At 38.6% G+C, this 22,402-nt stretch overlaps 1 protein-coding gene across 1 annotated transcript in view; it reads right to left on the minus strand.

The window, feature by feature from the left end:
* Window positions 1-61: 61 nt before the first annotated feature.
* LOC136826979 (dynein axonemal heavy chain 2-like) overlaps window positions 62-22,402 on the minus strand; it is a 35,893-nt gene continuing 13,552 nt past the window's right edge. The window contains exons 11-19 of the mRNA XM_067084598.1: window positions 19,894-20,082; window positions 19,183-19,348; window positions 17,933-18,079; window positions 16,687-16,901; window positions 15,414-15,531; window positions 10,961-14,800; window positions 3,973-9,083; window positions 815-3,000; window positions 62-421 (exon numbers count right to left, since the gene is read on the minus strand). Coding sequence (XP_066940699.1) covers window positions 294-421; window positions 815-3,000; window positions 3,973-9,083; window positions 10,961-14,800; window positions 15,414-15,531; window positions 16,687-16,901; window positions 17,933-18,079; window positions 19,183-19,348; window positions 19,894-20,082 — 12,100 coding nt within the window. The 3' untranslated portion in view covers window positions 62-293. The remainder of the gene's footprint in view (window positions 422-814; window positions 3,001-3,972; window positions 9,084-10,960; window positions 14,801-15,413; window positions 15,532-16,686; window positions 16,902-17,932; window positions 18,080-19,182; window positions 19,349-19,893; window positions 20,083-22,402) is intronic.

A 22,402-nucleotide genomic window follows, 5' to 3' on the forward strand; every position in this document is an offset into this window, starting at 1 on the left:
CACACGACTATCAATATAAACTACACTATTAACATACAAAGTAAAATGGGAATGCTGTAAATTTGGCAACAAGTATTATATGATTTCAAAGCAGAAAATAATAAAAATATAATGTCTTCTGATCAAAGCAAGAAGTTACTAAACATTTTACTGCTATACTTATCCAGATAAATTCTCACTGGCTGGAGTTGAAGTTGCAACATTACTGGTGATGCAGTTCTTCCTTTTGCAAGAAGATCCTCTTCGCTCGGTTGAAAGTTGCAATGTTGCAGGATATGTCGTTTTTCTTTCCTTCACGACGCAACAAGACGAACTCCCCTCAAGACACAGGTGTGGGAAGTGATGGCAGGTGACAGGGGTAAGTACACCCAAAACAGGGGTGTTGACAAATCACCGTTCACGTAAACAGGGGACCTGTAAGCTGAGAACGCGAGAGAGAGAAAGAGAGTAATGGTATAAACACCCAAGAAGGGTAAATAAAGAGTAATACTGAGCAAAACATGCTACTAAAATTCCTCGGAAAAAGTGTGAAATGTGACAACTGATTTCAAGTGTTTTATGCGCTTAATATCTTTTCATTGTAATGAGACATTTCAATCGCTGCTCTAAAGATACTGTTTTATTCTGGCGTTTTACTAGAAAAAAAAAAGAAAGTTCTGATATGTGTAACCTTGCAACATCACAACTAGCCATGTTTAGCACCACAAAAAACATATTTGTAAGAATATTGTGTTTCATTATATCGTTCTCTTACATACTCTAGGTGAGGTAGTGGCCATTTCTATGAAAAAGTAAAAATTTACAGGTAACTTACATCTGCCAGGTTTCTTCATCAGCTTTTTAACTCTTCCATCAAACTGCATAACGTTGAGGTCCAGAAAAGAGGTGAAAGGAGTGGCGGCCGCAAGCTCTTCCGTAGTGATGAGTTCTGCCTTTGTGTCCCAGGAAGCCCCACAGAGCGCCATGCACTCCATGAGAAGCGTAGCACTGTCCTCGTCCTCGTCGCCGGCTGTCTTGGTCTCTAGGTCAACCCCCTTTTGACCAAGTTCTGACCAGAGGTCTTTAGTGACGACTGCGACCTCCATGCCATCTCCTCTCACTTCGCCCCAGACGCTCCGCACAAATGCCGACCAGGCAGCTGCAGGTTCGCGCAGAAGACCAAGTCTGATGCTTCTTAATGGTGGAGGGCAGTTGATGAGTTTGAGGAGGTAATGGCCCTTCACTGAAAACCTCTGAAGTTTAGTTTCGATGTCCCTTATTTGGTCAACTTCCTGGTTGTTCTCTAAAACAAGTGGTATGTTATCTTCAAGGATTTCTAATATGGTATCAGGGTTAGCGTTAACTTTCAGCTTCGAAACAAGAGTTTGGGCTGCCCTCAGATACCTGTCGAGATCATTTTTTATGATTGACTGAAGGGAGCCCTGTATATTCTTTGAGGCCATTTTCTTGACTTTGTTTAGACCAAAATATTTGACCCAGTCTTCTTTCTGTAGCACTGGCAATTGTTTATTATCATCACTGATTTTATACATGGAAATATTTATGCTCTTCGCTTCATCTCTTTGACTCTCAAAAATAAGAGTTGGAGCAACGCAGGTAAGTGACACATTCTGAGCCAGGTAGATATAGCCTAGCTGGGTTAGATGATCTTCCATCGAGTGCGACTTGGGTACTGCATAATGTGTGAGTGCTGAGACTCTTCCAGGAACATTCATTATTGCTTCAGGTGACAAATAAACCTGCAAAAGCTGACATAGAATTTCATAGCTGCTCTCTGTTAGTGCACCAGTAATATATATATCAGTTAACTGTGGTATCAACAGTGGAAGAAGATTGTTTTCATGTGCCAGGTTTTCAGTGATTAGGGTCCGGAGGACATTTTCTGCTTCCTCCCACTGAGCGTCACCAAGAGTCTGAGCAAGAGGGGTACTCATATCCTCAAGAGACTGCCGTGTTACAAAGCCAATGTGAAACAGAGCAAGACTCAGCAGACACCACTTGCTCCACTCACCTATATATGATGCCAGTCGATTTTCTCCAGCGAGTTCATAGAGATGTATGATAGATTCTTTGACTGTTGTAGGTAAGCCTAGGTAAACTTTATGGCAGGAGGCCATCAGGCTGTCAGGTAAGTGGTCATCGCTGTCCATATATAACCATATCTGGAATCTCTTATTAGCATCATTCAAGAATTTCTCTTTCAATAATTTGTTTAGATATTCTGTACAGGATTGATCAGCCTCATTCTTCTTCAGTAGCAACCAGTAACCTTTTTCAGCACATTTTCTCATTATTAGATTAAGATACTTCTCCCTGCCTTGACCAAGAGATAAGATATTAACAGCATCTGGATTAGTTGTTAACACAGGATGGCAAAGTGGCTGAATTTGTCTCAGCAGATGTTCTACATCTAATGGTGCTGAACTGTATAATATGATGGGCTCAGTAACACTACCTTTAGCAGCAACTGAGAGGAGAGCTTTGGCAGTTGTTGAAGTAGTTTCTTGCTTCAAAACTCTCGTAGCATAGAGCATAGCTGCTTCATCTAAACGGTCAGGTCGAAGGCAATTTATGAGAACGAGTTTGGCAACGCCTCTCACTTTTTTGTCTAAGGTTTTGGGGAATGAGCCTGTCTCTGGCTGCTCTGTAACATACCAGACTCTCCATAAATCCTTGTAGGTTGTTATATGGTTTATGATATCACAGAATGGTTCGATCTTGGAAAGCTCTACCAACTGAGCCCACTGGGCATTAGTAAGCCATGCAGGTCGGGACTTCTCAGAATCTTGCTCGCATATCAGTTTTGATACCTCAGAGCTATGTTTTGATTTACTGACGGGCTTCAGAAGTTGTGAGGCAGAATCCTTTTCTTTAGTGAGTGAGGAGTATAGAAGAGAGCAAAACTTGGGATTAGTGAGCGAAATGTGGCACTCGTACCATGTAGCTAATATCAAGCCAATGGTTACAACTGTTATGTCGCTGACTTGCTGCTGGATGTGCCTGGAATCATAACAGATTGTGTTTGTTAAATACACATTATAATCTTTACATTTCTAGAAGTTGTACGATCTTCAATGCAAACCAAGAAATACTACTAAATCAGTCATTCAACTAACTGTTAGTCAAGTGCTAAAGAATATAAATAACCAATGTTGTTGCATCCATAATCTTCAAAATACGGCAATGATATTCTTACTAGCAATCAGGTTATGAGTAATACTAGTCTTAAGTAGTTGCACCAGACCAATGAGTCATTTCTAGAATCACAAGTCATTCCTTAAGGGTGTGTTTTTAAAATAAGAGATAAAAATGGAGCAAGCCAAAGTTCAAGAAGTCAGACAGCTAAATGTGAAGGGAACAAAGGGAATGGATGACAAATAAAAGACAAAAACAATCATACAAAGAACCTTTAGTATTGCCAAAAGTACCCCCATGTAAGACCTGGTACTGTAGACTATACTACCCTATACAGTGTACATAGTAAAAACCGACCATAATTATCAACAGCAAAATTATGGAAATGAACTCATATTAAATATACAAACCTTCACAAGATAACTTGATAACTTAGAGAAGGAACGTCTATTATTATTATTACTCAAAAGTTGAAAAAGAAAGCTTATAAACGGATTCTTACAAATTATATGAACACATTGGAGTCTTATTTTCTATGCACTGAAACTAACAAGAAACTAGAATGAAAAGCAATAAGATTTTCACTATATGTGAAAATTGTTAAAAACCCATGTTAAAGTTCCTCATAAAATACACTTTGCCTAAAATGATATCTCTGAACTTTATCCGAGGTGATTTCTCAGAACATTATCTAAGATGATTTCTCATGCTTTAGAGACAAATAAAATACTAAAAAAACTATTCATCCATTGCTTTACTGCCTTAAGTCATCCATCACTGAAGGGTAGGTGACTTGATTGAACCAGAAAATTGTACAACTGATTGAATAATACTTACCTGTAAAATGTCTGAAGCATCTTCATAACTGTATTTGAGCCAAGCATTCTACCCCAAGGTACAGCAAAAGACTGTGGAGACATATCGCCAATGATGAGTTCACTGAACGCATTGACTCCCATTACCAATGAAGGATGGATATCAGGGAGGTGCTCAACAAGGAGGTACAAGCTTGTCAGGAGTCCCGATATTTTCCGATACGTATTATTGCCTTCTCTTGCGGTATCTAAATTTCTCCGGAGGTCGTGGCATCTCCTCTTAGTCTCAGTTGCTTTGCCACAAGTTGCCTGGAGCATTTCCATTAAGGTGCTCTCCTCGAGAACGTCATCGTCAAAACGTGACATCAGTTCGCGTATGGTGGCTTCGTGCTCCGCCAGCAAGTTCTGTTTCTCTAGCAGATCCCATTCGCTTTTCTTTAGGGATTCAAACAGATCTGGCTGACAATGAGAAGCAGCTCGAAATGTCAGCAGTTTCATAAGACCCTCTTGCTGACTTTGCATATTGACAATGTTTACCAAAGTTTTAATGTTATTGTTAAGGCTGACTTCCCGACTTCGTAAGATGATGATCAATCTAAAATTCTGATGCAACTGAAGCAACTTTTCACCAACCTTCACAAAACGTTTATTCTCATCAGGCAGCACGGCACATTCCATTTCCAGAATTTGTAAAATGGGCATAGGAAGCTCTAGTTCCTCTTGGATAAGTACAGCTGTTTTACCCTCTGCCATGGTTTGCTCCATAACAGGCATGTATTCATCATCAAGGTCTATTTCTGTTACATTTCCCCAATTACGAATCCAGCTTTCCATGAATGAGTGTGGATCAAGAATTAACTGTGGAAGGTTGGAATTGTAAATGATGGCTGCATTCTCAAGGGAAAAGGTATCATGAGGTAGCCCTTCTTCATGCCACCTCACCTGCAGCTCAAGAGGAGCCAAAACATCCATGACATCTTTATCTTCTGTGTGAAAAATGCAAAGTTCATCCATTTTCTTTTGCCAGTCTTTCATAACACCTTGTCTTTCACAGTGTAGGAAATTCCCCATGTAAGTCACATAGGCTGCTGCTAAAACTGCATCACCAAATATATTTCTAAGCTTTACACTACAGTGGGATAATGCCTCCTCCCACTGGATCTTATCTTCACCCAGCTGAGTCATAACCTTTTGCGCAAGTTGTATCCTCCCTTCTAACACTTTCATCTCCTCTTCTGCTACCTCTAAATGTTGCTCTTTTTCCTTAAGCTGGGCCATAAGAACCTCATGCTCCATTCCAAAACCAGAGAGATCTTCCTCATACTTTGCAATGACTTCCTCTGTTGCGTCTATATCTCTTGCAATAATGTCTGCCTGAACCTTTAGTGGATGGTAATCCTTGTAAACCCTAACATATTTCTCAAATGTGTTCAACCAGTTCAAGAACGTTGCTGCAGTGTAGGACTCTTCTGTTATTTTTTCCAAATCCAGTTCTTCCATTTTCAGATAAGACTGGATTCTAGCTAAAACTTTTTCATCTGTTTCTTCAACAGGAATTTTCCTAATTGATGAGATAAAGTTCAGGCCATTCGCCATTTGTTTCTTTGCCTCATTCCATGACGGGTCTAAACCAAGTGTTGTCAGCACAGCATCAAAAATAAGTTCGACACCTTGTGAAGGTCTACCTAGCCCCTTTAAGCCTTCTAACTCTGCCTTTGTTATCCTGTCCAGCTTTCGATGAATGGCTTTCATTTCTAATTTTGGGGCTGTCAGGTCTCGGTTAATTAGCTCTCTAATTCTCTGTGCCTCATCCTTTTGCCTTTTCAGTAAAGCTGCATTTTTGTTTAGATCTTTTTGCAGCCTTCCCTGTTCCGATTTGATGTTCCTCATTTTCAAAACAACACTTCCACATGACTGTTGGATATAGGTAACCTGAGCCCTTTGTTCCTCTAACTGTCGTGAAAGCTCTGTAACTCTTCTCTGAGTTTCCTCAAACTTCTGAATACTAACCTTCAGTTTTTCTTTTTCTCCAACTATGTTATCATGAAGCTTGTTATGAACTACAAGAACCAACTTGAGGAACTCTAAAAACCTTGCTGATGGGTTCCATTCTCTATCTGAAATTTGACTGTGTATGTAAGCCATTACTTCTGAAACACATTGAGTTTTTATATCTGATAGTGATTTACCTAGAGTTTCTGAAAGTATTTGTTTTGCTATTGACTGGAGTTCATGGGTACTCCATTCCTGAAAGTAATCGACTGTGAAAAAACAGCAAGCAGCTGGAATGTATCTAAAGATTTCATATGCTTCCTTCATTGAAGGAACAGACATAATTATTCTTATATTAGTCTCCTGGCCTGAAGTCTTTTCATTATTCAGCTCATCAACAAGTATAGAATTCAAGAAGGATATATTTTCTAAGCTCTCCAAAATATTCCAGTCTATAACTACAATGACAGGGACACTCATATTTAAATCTTCTAGGATCTTCACTGTCTTCTCTTGAGGTTCTGTTGCAGTGCCTATTATATCATGAATCTTATAACCTGCTATCATAGCCACTAATCGTGCGCATGTCTTTTTACCACAGCCTTCAGGGCCAACTAAAACCAAATGGCCTCCTATGTTATCTAGGGCTGTAGAAGATCTCTGGACAGTTGACTGTGCTCTTAAATCTAAACCTCCAATAACCCTTGCTAAATGAACAGCGTGGTGAAGAAGACTATCGTGCAGAGCAAAGCTTTGGTTCTGACCCATGAATTCATGGCCTCTTTTGAGTAATATGGAATTAATTTCCTCTAAAGATGCATCAGTGTAAAGCTCTTCTTCATTTCCTAGTCTCGTGAGTAAAAATATCTCCCCTTTTGGACGTACAGAATCAAGCTCTACACACAGATATTCTGTTAAAACATCGCTCAGAAGTTTGTCAAACTCATTTCGAGTAAGTATTCCCGAATCTTGAAATACTCTGTAACATTCGTGAGAAAGATGCTTTAGGAAATTATCTCTGTCTTGCGTCTCCACATCGGCCAACTGAAGCCCTTTCAGAATAGATACTATTTGTCGAGGGTGATGGAGCAGTGAAAGATGATCGCCTAATCTTGCTTTAGTCATTTCTCCCATTCGCTCATAAAGGTGGACTATCCCTTCGGCTATGACAGACTTCATGCACTTCACATCTTGCTCAAAATGACCGAGCATCTGATCAAATAATCCACCGAATATGATTTCCAGTTCATGCTTCTGGCAAGGTGGAAGTGTTAACATATGGAATACCTCTGACCAATAGATATCCACATTTTCACTTATGATTTGAGATTTTTCATTTACCTTATCACTTTCTTTCGTCTGATAGGTAAAGAGGTAACATATTTCAGGAATCATTAGGAAAGATTTTGAATCATGACAATATATTTTTCTTTGGTTTTCTGTAAATCTAACAGTTTCGAGTATTTCTTGCAAGCTCATTTCATCATTGTTGCACTGAAGGTCATCCATCAAAAAATGAACCTTTGACTTCCTACTGGCAAGTATGTCTTTCCCATGTTTGCTAAGGTTTTTCATTACAGTGTCTTGAATATCTTTTGGTTTTGTAGAGGCTGTGTAACTGTCAAACACGGCATGTCTGAACTCATCTGATGTTTGTTTTAAAACACTGAGTATAGTCGATTTCCCAGATCCTGGTTCACCTTTCAAAAGAACTGGGATTCCTTGATTCAGCAGTAGTTGTGCCACTTTGGAATATTTCAGTATCCTGTCAGTGAAAATGATGTTTGATTTAAGGAGAGGATTAGTCAGGACCAAATGCTCTAACTCAGAGGCAGTTTTCCACCAAGGGGCAAAATGACCTGTACTAGTGTCAACATAATAGTCATATATACTACCCTCAGGGACATTTTCAATCATCCTTGTGACGACCTCTTTGAATTCGTCAGCCTCCGCAGGGGAGATGTTAGCCCCGAAAGACCAGATGATGCTAAAGATAAATGCTGGAGTAAGTTTTGCCACCCAGTCGTCAGTGTCATCTTCCACCAAGTCAGTATCTAAGAGCGAACGCAAAATTGCAACAAAAGCTTTAGCCTTCATAACCATGCTTGGCTTTGTTATTGTATCTGGCTTCAGCATCTTGATAAAACTCGGAAGGTTTTTCTTTACGAGAGTCTGCAAGGCCCGTGAAATCCAGTCGTTGGTGATTGTACCCAACCAGCTTTGTATGATGTCTTCCCAAAGACTGGGCTGCTGCTGAAAATAGACGCTATAACACTGCGTAAGTTCAAAAGGAGAGAGTTGACATATATCTCCAGAAATTTCAATGATGAATCTCATGTTGGTTGGCACTGAGGTTCTCTGGGAACTCCCACTAAGGAAACTATTGTCTGTTGGATGGAAATGCAGAAACAGATCTTTCAGCCAGCGGTGTTTCGTTGGTCCTTCCAGAACTATCCAGTATTCGACAGGTAAGTTAGATCTAAGGTATTTTCTTATCATGTGGGGAAAATACCCTTCTTCTGCTTTACCTACAATGTCTTTAAACGGCCCATAGAAATTATCCTGTTCTACAGCCAGAGGATTGAGAACTTCTATCTTTGTAGATTTGTAATTTGGATTTCCTTGCCTATTCAGAGTATTGTAGGCACTCTCCAGCATTCTCAGAGACGTCGATTTTCCAGACTTGGAGCTTCCGTAAAGAATGACTTTCTGATTTTTGGCAATGACATCGTGCAGCTGGAGGACTTTATCAATATAACAGTCTTTCAAAATCAAGTTGTTTTCCTCCATCATTTTTACAAGTGTGTCCCTCAGAGTGTCATTGACATAGGGCGCAGCATCAAAATCGGGGAATAGCTGTTCGAAGACCTCTTGGAAGATCGGAATGTCATTACTCTGCAGTTGGGGAGCGATATATTCCTTCAGAGCGACTGGGACAGTGTCTATCTCATCAATTTCCGGTTGCCTCTTCATGACGTCCTTGGCAATGGCGACCACACCAGCAGCTCCCTTGATTTCAAGTTGCCTCTTGTGAACTTGTGGCAAGGACGTTGAAAGGGTCTGGAGGGCGTGACTCAGTTTTTGCGACAGGACCTTGTATTCCTTGAACCCTTCGACCAGCATGAAGCATTCAGTTATTACCTGTGGTACAATGAATATTATGAGATAGGCCTAGCATGGTTCTAATTCAAGATATCATGGCTACATTACCACGAATAACTGCAAGGTAGAGTGACAGTGGCGAGAAATGCCCAGTCCAAAACGGAAAAAATTTTTGACATTTCCTATATTCACTTGCCTAACAATAAGTTATATTGTATTTATGCTGCATCTAAACACAGCAAAAATGTTCCCTAGTAAAGAGAAAACCACAAATCATCAGGAACAAAACTGTGAAAAACATTTATCTTAAGGATACATGCTAAAGAACAAAGAATAAGAATCTGATGAAGACCAACATATCTAAAGAATTTGAGCTGGTGGGGAAAATATTACTATATGGTACTTGAGAGAGAAAGTAACCCAGTTATTTATCTTAATTAATTGGTGATCTCATAAATGTAAGTACTCTCGCTCTCTACCTCGCTACCCATTTACGAGTATATCAACATTTGCATGCATAAACATATACAGACACAAGCACATGCGCATATATACAGTATATATATACATATGCATACATTATACATAATACATATATATATATATATATATATATATATATATATATATATATATATATATATATATATATAATATGCTTAAATAAAACGCATGTTTATGCATATGTTCTGATATGCACATACAAGTGCAGAGTTTTAAACAAGACATTACCAACAACTTCACCCAGTCATTATCAGTTAAGACCCAGAGGAAATTTTAGTCAAACACTCTGCCAGGGCATCTTTACTTCATGGTATGCTTTACGAGGTAACCATATACACCACCTATTCAATTTTCTTCTATTCCATCTTAGCACTCAGATGACTGCGGCATTCTAACCAAAATTAGCTTACTCTTAAACTTGCTGCTTATTTGATCACTTTTCACCTAATTAAAAATCTGGCAGAACAGAAATACATCAACAAGTTTCTGCATTTGACATGATTTTCTTTAGTTGTAACTAAAATTTATATAAAGAAAAACTGTGAATGAAAGTATGCTTGAGTTTACTAAACTTACGTATGCATATAAAATATATACTATAAATATAACAGTTTGCATATGAGTTTATCTCTGCTTTTTTTTTTCTTTCTTTTTTGGAATCTCCAGACAGACCTATTTTGCTCTGTGATTTTAAGAATAATAATATAAAAAAAATTATAAGGCTGATACTAATTTTAATACCCCTATAATTATTACTATTATTATTCAGATGACGAACCCTGTTCATGGAACAAGCCCACAGGAACCACTGACTTGTAATTCAGGCTTCCAAAGAATATGGCATTCATTTGAAAGAAGTAAGAGAAGGTAATATGAAATACAGAAAGAAGAGATCAGTTATTAGAAAAGACTAAAATAAATTGCCAAATTAATAAATAAACAGATTAAAATGTAAGTACGTTATAAAATACAAGAATTTCATTAGGGAAGTAATGCATTGCATCTTCGCTTGAACTTTTGATTTCCAACTGCCCAACATCCTATACATTCTCTAGTTATACCTACTTAAGATGACTTATCAAAATCATTACGTGTGCCAACTTAAAATATAATTCTTAACAGGTTAAATTAATAAAATTAATTGGTTACCTAATCAAAAGCTGAAATGACCTCATCTGACCTGGTTCTCATTAGGTATTAGGAGTGACCTTGCTTCATCGCTGAGAAGGTAACAAAATAAAAAAAAAAAGTAGAAGTAGCACCATTATTCAGAGGAGCTTCCATTTATATCCTAACTTTAACTCAAACTGAACTGAATCTATAAACAAAATGAAAATGATAACTGAGCATTAAATTTTTCAACTTGAGCTTATGAGCAACCTGCTAGTGAAAAATCAAGATTAATAACTTACCTGCAAGTTCGGGGTAAATATCAGTGCTGGCTTGAAAGTCCCTCTGAGAGTGTCCATTATGTCACGAGAAGAGGCCTGTCTAGTATCCAGTTCCATCAAGACTGCAGAGAGTGGAGACACTGACACCTGAACTCCTTCTAGCAACTTGATAGGCTGCTGTTGCAATTTCGTCGTTTTTGCTGGGGTCTTGATAGCCATCGCTGCAGACGTGCTCTTCTGGACGTTCTGTATCAGTTGTATCACCTCGCCCAAGACAGGTACCACAGCAGCATCCAGCCTGTTGGCATTTTCCAAAAACAGCCAGCTGTGAGACGAGCAAGTGCCGAGTAACGATCGAACGAGCAACGCTGAAGTCAACGAAGCAGTACAAGAGATTGTCACCAGATGACGCCCAAGTAAGTGTGCCATCATTTTCACAGAATCAGTCTTGCCACAGCCACTCACGCCAAAGACGCCTGCTGATGCACCCTTGTTCAACACTTTGGCTGTATCGGTGAGAGACTGCAGCAAAGAGGGAGTCATGACACCAAATGACCATAAGCCTTGATATTCCCAAGAGTACATCATCTCAGACGTCCCGAAATGAACCAGAAGATTGTCTGTGTCTTTTTCTACTGTGTGCCATAACATCATCTCGCTCTCATTTGTGAAACCTTTACGGCTCTCAGATATGTCATTCAAGGAGTCTCTTACTTGTAGAAGATTCATATAGAACAAACGAAACTTCTCACGTATGAGTTTTGATAAATTCCCTTGCAAGCACCCATCCAACCTCAGCTGTGAATCTTTAATCCTTTTCTTAAAAGGCTGCAACTGCTCTGCGTTCATGTGGCCTTTGAACTTGGCTAATGCCCGGCTCATCTCTGTTGTCCAGTTAGTCATAAATGCTAATGATGCAACCTGCAGAGGCCATAATTTTAGAATTTCATCAAGTCTGATCCCGACTGATTTTATGCTGTTTCTACATTGCTTTGTGCTTTCCTTTAATGTAGCTTCAATGGCAGCTGATAGATTTTGGAGCCACGTATCAAACGGTCCTAATATGGGAACATAAGAATTGAGTTCCAAAAATTCACCTTCCTTTGAAAAAATGCCTATGATTTCCATTGCTCCAATTTGGCTATTCTTTTCTTGTTTTATCTTGGCAACATTTGTGAAAAGTTTTGGTAGAAATGGCTTTGCAAATTCACCGTCAAGAACAGTAGACACTGCAGCCATGAGATCATCATCAGAAAGTAGCCACAAACGAAAATATTGCTCCCTTCGATCTTGCAAATATGGCTGAATAAGACTAGGAATGTCATCAAACCCCTTTGACACCAAAGAAACTTCTTCAAGCAGATCTTGCTGCATTACAATGGGCTGAAGAAAATGCTCAGAAACCATTGTCGATGTTAAGGTACGCCATCTCTCGTCAAGTGAGTCAAAGAGAGCAGTGGCATTGGCCATATGATATCTCACATCTGCCACATGAAAGAAGGGTTCTAGAGTAGCCCATTTTCTCTGCAATTCCTCAATTCCCTCCAGAAATGAAACCATTGATGACAGTGTTGACTGGATATTATCTATTTCCTCTAAGTATGGTTTAGCATGAAATGAAGCTGAAACAGTCTGCAATCTTGTATTCAATTCAACAATGGTGGAATTAGCTTCACTGGTTGACTGAATAACTGATATACCCATTGATACAATGGGCTTTAGATTTACAGTAATCTGTGAGGCAAGGATTTCTATTTCGCGAATATCGGCAACTATTTTAGTTTCCTCAGAAGCATCAACTAAAATTTCAGTGATTTCTTTCTCATAAGATGTTAAGTTAATCTTCTGTAGGTAACCCAGAGTAAAGTCTTCTGAATCTTTATCAAACTCTGTCTTTACTATCAATTGGATTCTTGACCAGTGATGTGGTTTTAAGGTGGCATTCTGTAAGTTTAGAGTAAGTGGGACCAGTAGTTTGCATAATTCAATATGGCTAAGAACTTCTTCATTTATCTCCCAAGTCATTTCTCCCGCTTTTGTTGGATCATCTGACTCCAGCACAGCGTAGGATTTTATATTTCTGATTTTATGCCCGTAAACGGATAAAGTTTCCTGTAGGGTAACAACACTCACTTCCCAGACTACTATATTAGCCCACGATTCCCAAGTATTCTGCCACTCTTTCAATAAACACCAAATCTTTTCTGCTGCAATAAGATCGTGTTTGAAGGCTGGTAATTCATCAAAGTCAACTAAGAGCATAGACAACATCTCTAAATACTCATTGATATCCATCTTGGCTTCCACTTCTTCTGTCATCTTCTGTAGCTTATCTATAGCTTCTTTGGCCTCTTCAAAGCTCTTATCTGCCCGTACTGGTAGGTTTTGATGGAAACTATGCCTCAGTTCTTCCACTTCTTCCAAAATTATTTCTGCACGGTCACTGTACTTCTTTCGGTAGCCATCAAGAACAGAATTCAGATCCAATATCTTATTAGTTAAAGCTCCTTCTACTTTGCTCCACTCACTTTCAAGGTCAGCCAGACGGCTGTCAATATCACAAGGGACAGCGTAATGATACTGTTTCAAAACAGTGAACTGTTCCCGCACAGGCTGGAATTCCTTCTCGTACAACTCCAACTGCTGCCTTGCTTTGTCACACTCCTCAGCTGAGGATAGGAGAGAAGGTATATCCTCAGGATTGCTCTCTAATAGTGATTTTGTTCTCTCACTATACTGATACAGAGCAGTAAGTCTGTCAGAAGCAATCTTGAAGAGATTGTCCTCAAACTCTTGTACCCAGGACTTGCAAAGTGTTATAATCTGTTTCTTCAGTTTCTTGCAATCAACACTGAATGTGCCTACTTTTATGAATTCATCTTTGCCCTCAATTTCACTCAGCTTATTCTGGAATGATATGATATCTGTTTCGAATACTTCAACACTGTTTGCCTTTTTCAAATACTCCTCAAAGAACTTCTTTCTATCAATTTCCCAGACGTCTCTGTAGATTTGCCATTCTTCCAGCTTTTCCTTCAGCATATCAACCTGGATTTGAAATTCCTCAGCTAATTTATTCTGTAACTTATCACACAATTCATCTTTCAAACAAAGAGTGTGATTATGGTCCTTTGCTTTGTCAGCTGCGAATTTTCTGAGCAAACAGGGTACTTTACTGAGGCTTTTAGCAAAATCCTTCGATAGAGATGTCACTACATTTAGTACGGCAAAGACTGATGGATTGCAAACAATATTCTTTTCCTTAAGAGAAGTAGAAATCTGGAAAACAGGAGGAAGCTGGTCCATGGGGCAGCTTCTAGATCCCATCAACATGCCCTCAAAAGTCAGTAGAGACTTCCTTAGTATTTCTCTCTGACATTCGAGGAACATCTGATCTAGCCTCTGAATATAGGCGACCCAGGCATCCTGGGCCCTCCTTACAGTCTTGTTGATGAGCTGACCATGCAGAGACTCAAGTTCCTCCTCCATGCTCAAGAAGGCCCCAATAACGGTCCCGAGGGTGGCCTCCCTTTGGTTTACAATGTCCTTAATGAAAGCATCACCTATGTAGACATTCTCATCCTCCTTATAATACAGGATGCAGTCCTTGATTTTATCCATGTCGTTGGCAATAGCCTGATTGATGTCGAGGTAATGAGTCACTTGGTCCTGGATGCTTTTGACGATCGTTTTACACTTCGCCAGAAGAAGAGAACACTGGTCTTGCTGCGTCCAGTTGATGAAAGAGAGACCTGGGAAGAAGTTCTTGATGATCATCTGAATCTGCCCTTCGAACATCTGGGCTTCGTCTCTTGATAATCTTGACATGAGCTTGTTGAAGTCGTCTGTACACTCAGTGATCTGAAAGACAGACAGACAGATATAGAGAGATAGACAGATAGATAGATAGATAGATAGGTAGGTAGATTGTTGATAAATTTTTACTCAAGCTTGAAAAATGAATAGCAAATTTTCGATAGGAACTCAAGAGACATTTGTTTTTAAGAATGAATGCCTCTACGGCACACAATTCAGGTGTAACATTTGTAGTTAAAAGAAACTCATGCTACAGTACTGGACAGAGGGGTATGCAAATCTTGGTAGCACGAAAATGAAGCAAAATACACTAAGTATTGATGGTGAAATAATACTTAAAAAATCTTTTATTGTCATTCCAACTGCAATCTAATTTTTCATCTAAGCCAACTCAGCATCGATGCACAGTGGAAGTAAAGCTACAAAGAATTTCAAATAACAAGGATCCAAACTTTGAATGTCTAATTTCTAGTGGATAAAGATGCAGTTTGACTAGACTTAAATCGATATAAGCAATTACTTTTTTAAACAAAAAGCTTATATTTGTACAAAACAAATACACACACATATATATATGTGTGTACGAGTATATATAAATATATATATATATATATATACATATACATATACATATACAGGCAAACCCTGCTTTCTGTACCTGCTTCTTGAGTTTCAGGAGACGTTCACTATCGTTGAACACACTAGTCATGCCATCAGGGACATCGAAACCCATGGCCTTCCATGCCCTTGCTTCTTCCAGATTCTTGTAAAGTTGCCTGGAAGAGATAAGGAAGGAAAGTTTATAATGAAAGTAAAATGGGAATATGAAATGGAATAATTTCAATAATTTCATCAATGTTATTATCAAGAGAGTTGTCAGGAGATCTGTGACCCTTGTAGAAACTTAAGAAATTTATTTATTATTTAGTTATTGAATGACTGAGGCAATGCACACAATGTTGCTGAGTGACAGGAATAGACACCACTCAATGAAATCCTAGATTTAAAGAGAACACTGACAAAAATAAAGATATATTTTATAGTTTGGTCTTCATTTGCTTACATGAATACCTCCAGGCACTGTTTAATTGCAGCTTTCTTCATTAGATGATAAGGAATTTTGCTCTATTGCATTTTTCTGGGGTTTTTAGCAAAATCCTTTAACGGAGATGTCCTTACATTTAATAAAGTAAAAACTGATGTAGTGCAAAAATTCCTTATCATCTAATTGCTGGAGCAGCAGAAAGCTGAATCTGTAATGTTTGGATATACTGAATTGAGGAAATGAACACCTAACTATTAAATTCATGTTGATTGTCAAGCTAAAAAAACTGATAAAAGAAGAAAATAAAAGATCTGAAATAAGTAGATACAAATTTATCAATTGTTTCTAACAATGCACAAAACATTATGCATATATGTAATAACATATTTGTTATTTTGTCTGCAAATAATATTTTCATTTTAAAGCCATTCTATTTCAGTGTGGGCAATGCAGTTACCATTGACACCAAACACTAAATGAATTTCTACTGCTTTCCACACATGAATGAACACAACTGTTCAAGTATTTTCTAATCACCAGTCACTCGAACTAAATGAATTAAATATAGAATTTAGGCCAAAGGCCAAGTGCTGGGACCTATTAGGTCATTCAGCGCTGAAACGGAAATTGACAGTAAAAGGTTTGAAAGGTGTAACAGGAGGAAAACCTCGCAGTTGCACTATGAATCAATTGTTGAGAGAGGGTGGAAAGTAAGATGGAACAAAGACAACATGAAATTAGTTACAGCAAAAGGAACGAAAGGGGTTGCAGCTAGGGGACCGAAGGCACACTGCAAAGAACCTTAAGTAATGCCTACAGTGCACCGCATGAAGTGCACTGAGGGTACTACTCCCCTACGGGCCTCGAACTAAATGGGACATCTTACTTGTCAAAGTTGTCCTGGAGGTTCTGCACAGGCCCCGGTTTCCACCTGAAGATGGGCTCGAGGAGGCGCTTCGATGGATGAGGTTCCAGGTGGGCGTTCCAGGCGGCGTACATGTTGGTGACGACGCCCCGAAGCAGAGCTGCAGTCCGGCTCCACCTGAGGTAGATGCTGTCTAACCGAGGGTAGTAAGGGAGCCACGACTGGTTCTTCAGAAGCTGGTGGTGAACGAGAGAGGTTTTCGGATCTTAGATTAATGTAATATTCTAGTAAGGACCACTGACCTATATCTTATGATATGTAATGGCCTCAAGAGAGAGAGAGAAAGAGAGAGAGAGAGAGAGTTCTTGGGACCCAATGTTGTGGCTCATTCTTTCTTTTGTTCAAAGTTTATGTTGGTCTATTAAATTCATTAAGAAAAGTGTATCAGACAGGAGTGACAATTATAAATTTACATTTATGACTACATATTCTGTTAAGAGTTCCAAGACGGCCAGCTTAAATCATATAAAGCTTCCATGTATATTTAATTTGGTTCAAATTCTATATATCAGCTTGTAGGTGGCAAAGAGACCAGAGGCCGATGGAAGAACTATATTAAATCTCGTACACAACAAAAGCTCACAATAAGGAGTATGCTTCCGCCTACACTCTAAAAAAATGTAGACATTTAAGAAGCATTAAAACCGCCAAAAAAAATCTGTAAGCGAGTGTATATATATGTAACTGTATACCTCAAGAACGGGGGAACAAAATCTGATGAAATTTTGTAGATATGACCTTCTCCTAGATATATACTTTCGAGAAGAACCGCCAAAAAAAATCTGTAAGCCAGTGTATACATGTTAATTGTACATCTCAAGAACGGGGGAACAAAATTTGATGAGATTTTGTAGATTATGTTCTCCTCGACATATACTTTCGAGATAAACTGCAAATCACTAATTCTAAGATGATTTCTCCTCAAAGGAATTCATTCCGAGATAGTCACCTAATGAATACATCTGAAACACTTCATCAAATTCTGTTCGGTTGTTCTTCAAGTATCCTGCTAAATTTCCCAGAAACACAGCCACAGAAGAAACTTGTTAGCAAGGGTAAACAATACAGATACAAGAAGTATGAAGTGCGTGGCTTTCATCAAATGAATAATGACATCGAAAAATATATAAGAGCTATGAGAACCTGTCCTCTAACAATTGAAACGAAGTAAAAACAGGAAAAATATATAAAATTTCTCTCTGCTCACATTGACTTCCTGCTCCAGTTTCCTTCGAGTGTCGTTGGCCCATTTGGCCATCTTGGAGAAGTAGAAACCGACGTTGCCCACCTTCATGGACCTGAAGACGTACTCCTTCTCCACCTCCTCGAAGTCTCGGTCGAAAAGGTTCAGAATCTGCAACAAAAACACAGATTTTGATTCATAGATTTTACATACATGCCAAGCACTGGGGCAACTAAGGCCATTCAGCGGTAAAACGGAAAATGACAGTGAAAGTTTGAAAGATGTAACAGGAGGAAAACCTCGCAGTTGCATTATGAATCAATTGTTAGGAGAGGGTGGACAGAAAGATGGAAGAAAGAGATCTGAACGGAGGTACAGTAAAAGGGATGAAAGCAGTTGCAGCTAGGGGCCGAAGGGACGCTGCAAAGACCCTTAAGTAATGCCTACATTGCACCGCATGAGGTGCACTGACGGCACCATTTGGGTCAGAGGTTTCCACTACTCAGTCATGACAGTAATTTCTTCATAGGTTCTTCATCTTAACCAGTTAATTGTATGTAGTGTAATTTCACTTCACACTCTTTCATTTAGTCCTTTTATTCTTATTTTATGATGGTTTTCCAAATCTACAACTATAACTGCTGTCCTTAGACATAAAAGTTCAGTAATGATTTAGTTTCTTAACTCATCATACCTACACCATACGCTGGAAATATTCTAGACTGATTTGAGCATCACTGATATTTAATTTTTATATATCTCTTAGCATAATAAAAAAAAAAAAGTTCATTGACATCAGGGTTCAGATATTGTAGATTAATTAGAATATCTCCTACATTACCTACAAGAACTGAAACTAGCAATGTCTAATTTAATCTTATATTTTGGTCTGATGATTAAGTATGCAAATGTGTTTTGGTGCCACTGATGATGGTAAAAGATCATGAGAGGTGTCTTCCAGCTTCCATCTTTTATCTGTAAGACTGCAATCTGTCTTCGTAATGGGCAAGTTGTCAAGGGACAAAATGTTATTGAATTGAACTGAATATAGAATTTAGGCCAAAAGCCAAGCACTGAGACCAATATGGTCATTCAGCGCTGAAATGGAACTTGAAGGTAAAAATTTGATAGGTGTACCAGGAGGAAAACCTCGCAGTTGCACTATGAATCAATTGTTTGGAGAGTTTAAGTAATGCCTAAAGTGCACAGCACGAGGTGCACTTGACGGCACTAACCCCCTACGGACAAGTTGTCATGAGACAAAATGTTATTACGTGGTCTATCATGACGTAGAACACGGAGAAGAGCGACTTTCTGGCAGCAAGTGGTTTGAACACGTTCAGAACGCGTAGACCCTGGGCCACTGTTTCCACAGTCTGCACAGCAGCCACCATGACGCACTGGTATCTGCGCTCCACTTCTTCCATACTCTCACGAAATCTGGAAGAAAGGAAGTTGCAGCAATGATCATCAACTTCTTATTTATCTCAAATTCTTGTTTAGTTGATGCTCGAAAAACTTACATGATAACAGCCAAGTCAATGCTAAAATCACTGGTATGGCTACTATTCTTTAAAAATGAATGTAATTTGATTGCAAAGTTCTTGCCACCATAATTCCAGTGGCTTTCATGAAGTTGGAATAGTGATCATCAACGCCTTATTTAGTTGATACAAGAAAAACCCTCAGGTTAAATACAAAAACTATTAGTACATCTGCTACTCTACAAATTTATTTGATTTGATCGCAAATTTTATGTGAACATCATTGCAGTGGCTTTCATATTATCGTGGTCTTAAAATCTGTTCACTTTCATGTGGAAGAAGAGTTATTTTGAATTAGAATTTCCGTTACATGACAGAATACGGAATTAATTTGCAAAACAGATCTGACAGGCCTTCGTGAATTAATGCTTTCTCCTTGCTGACATTACGTTTTTTGGGAGACTTCTTGAAAATTTCCTGCTATTATTACCATTCACTCACTTGTCAAAGTGCCTCAGCCACTCCTTCGAGGTGAGATTGAAAACGAGGTGGCTCCTGCGAGAGATGGCTCTGAGGGCGTCCTCCAACACTCGATCAACTTGAGCTAGCTCTTCCTCGAGCAACTCGCCCTCGGCGCCACCGTCGCCAGCACCCGAGGCTTTGACTGACATCGACCCACTTTCACCGTGTCTAAGAAGAGCCGGAAAAAACAGTTAAATGTCAGAGATCATGGGTGAAGTTTCCCTTAGCTGTTAAAGTGTACTGATTGCCTCTTGTGACTGTGACTACTACAGGGGTGATCACAACAACGAAACTCTGTGGACATAACCGTGACAACAAGTGATAATGAAGTGATTAATTTAACACAGAAGTGATTTTGGGGGGGGGGACATTTTAAGTTTAAACGAATTTTAGCTTTTGTGTTATTTGTTTGAATTTATTCATTAGTGTTCAGTTTCAAAGTCTCATCTTACCAGTGATCCTCGAAAAAAATCACGGGAAGAGACCGCTGCACTTTCATTTTAAGCTGCGACACAAGCCACGCCCACTTTATGAAAAGTTGCCAGATTTTACCAGAGTATGCTGGGATGTTTTCCCGGTAAAATGTAGCAATTATATCATAATTAGTGGGAGTAGCCTTAATGTGTATCCTTATTTTCTAATCTTAGGCTATGGTATTTAAATATTCCGAGAAGTGCCAATTAATTCTCAATTCTGAGTCTATCGCTGTTGAAATAAGTATGTGCGTTTAAATGCATAAATTATTTAACCAAAAGAAAATTAAAGCCAATCAAAGCAGTATTTTAAATCCATTGCGGCATTTTGAAAGCACATTTATAAACAAGACCTTTAGAAGAGACTCCGCTATATTAGTCTTTGTTATTATTATGCTTGTAAAGATTTAGGAACGGGTCCAGATTACTAGAGTAACTTAAATTTAGATTTATCAGAATTTTTACAAAAATCAAATTTTCACAAAAAAACTTAAGCAGCCATCACAAAACAAATGATTACAAAGTGATTATTATTAAATTCCATTAGATCCGTTGACTCTATGCAAGTTTATCAAACACTGTCAGCATAATTATGTTGAATTTAGACAGAATGATTAACATGACTTATGAGTGGGCACTTGGACGAAACGCTCAGGAAGAGCGAACGTGAGTGATCTACCTTACACCACACTGGCAGTGATCAATGAAAAAGAACACTTGGGGTTATGGCGAGACATTAAGGCCAATCGTAATTGAGTGTGGAAGTGGAAGCTCTGCATGCAGCTTCGTATCCTGGTGAGACACAAACATAAAGAGATAGATAGGTAGATTAGTAGACTGACGGAAAGATAGATAGATAGACAGACAGACTGAGCTTGTTAGTGTTAGGTAACAGATGGGCACCCTTTGAAGTAAGTCAGAGAGGCCGACGGAGTGTTTACACGAGAGAAAGAAAAAGGGAAAGAGCCAGAGAGAAAGAAACTGGAGGGAGCAAAGGACACCCCTTGAAGTACGCCAGCAAAGCTGACAAGGGTTTCTTTCTATACATCACAACACGGAACGCTATAGAGAGAGACACACACATAGTACGCACTATCAGAGGCAACTGGTGGATCCGCTCATCCTTTGAGCTCTTAAACGGATTGTGTTTTACCTTATGATACACTAGCACAACATTTCCCATCCTTCTTTTGCTTTGTTTTGTTGTTTTGTGGGGGACATGTTCGAGCCGGCATTTATTTTAACTGGCAAAAGCTCTGCTTGGACAAGACAATTATTATTATTATATTTTTCTTTATACATTTATTTAGGGTCGTGGACCTGGCGTGCGTTTTGTGGGTGTCTGCAGTCACGCAACGAAAGAGGAGGAAGAAGACGACAATTCATTTATTAGTCATAACTTTGTTTATCTAGAAATAAATGTAAATAGTTAACCAAGTTACTGGAAACATTTTAATATGAAAATTAAATAAGTTTGATTAGTAATTAGCCATAGTAAAATGTATACAGGCCTGAACAATTAATCACGATTTTAAGTTACGATGACACAGTTGCATGACTGAAGACAGTTATTTTTTTTTTTTAAATGTACATCAATGTTAACTGCAGCTCGCTCATGGAAATTCGATGCAGTCGGGTCCTGTCATGAACAAATCAAGAGACTGACAAGGAAAAGCGAAAGGAAAACACAAATGAGGCCGAAGAAATAAAGAAATGACTTGTGACTTTACATTGCTGACTGCGAAGGTTCTGACACTTTGGGGCCTTTAAAGGAAAGTCTGTGGAGAGAAATTTTATAGCCCATTATACCACTGCATTTGGAGTGACCTCTCATTTCGGTGCACTGTATATTGCATTTTTATAACGATGTATATGTGTGTATGTATGTGTATATATATATATATGTATGTATACATGTGTGTACAGTATATATATATATATATATATATATATATATATATATATATATATATATATATATATATATATATATATATATATATATATATATATAT

The sequence above is a fragment of the Macrobrachium rosenbergii genome, chromosome 41, assembly GCF_040412425.1.
Source record: "Macrobrachium rosenbergii isolate ZJJX-2024 chromosome 41, ASM4041242v1, whole genome shotgun sequence".
NCBI classification, from domain to species: Eukaryota; Metazoa; Arthropoda; class Malacostraca; order Decapoda; family Palaemonidae; genus Macrobrachium; species Macrobrachium rosenbergii.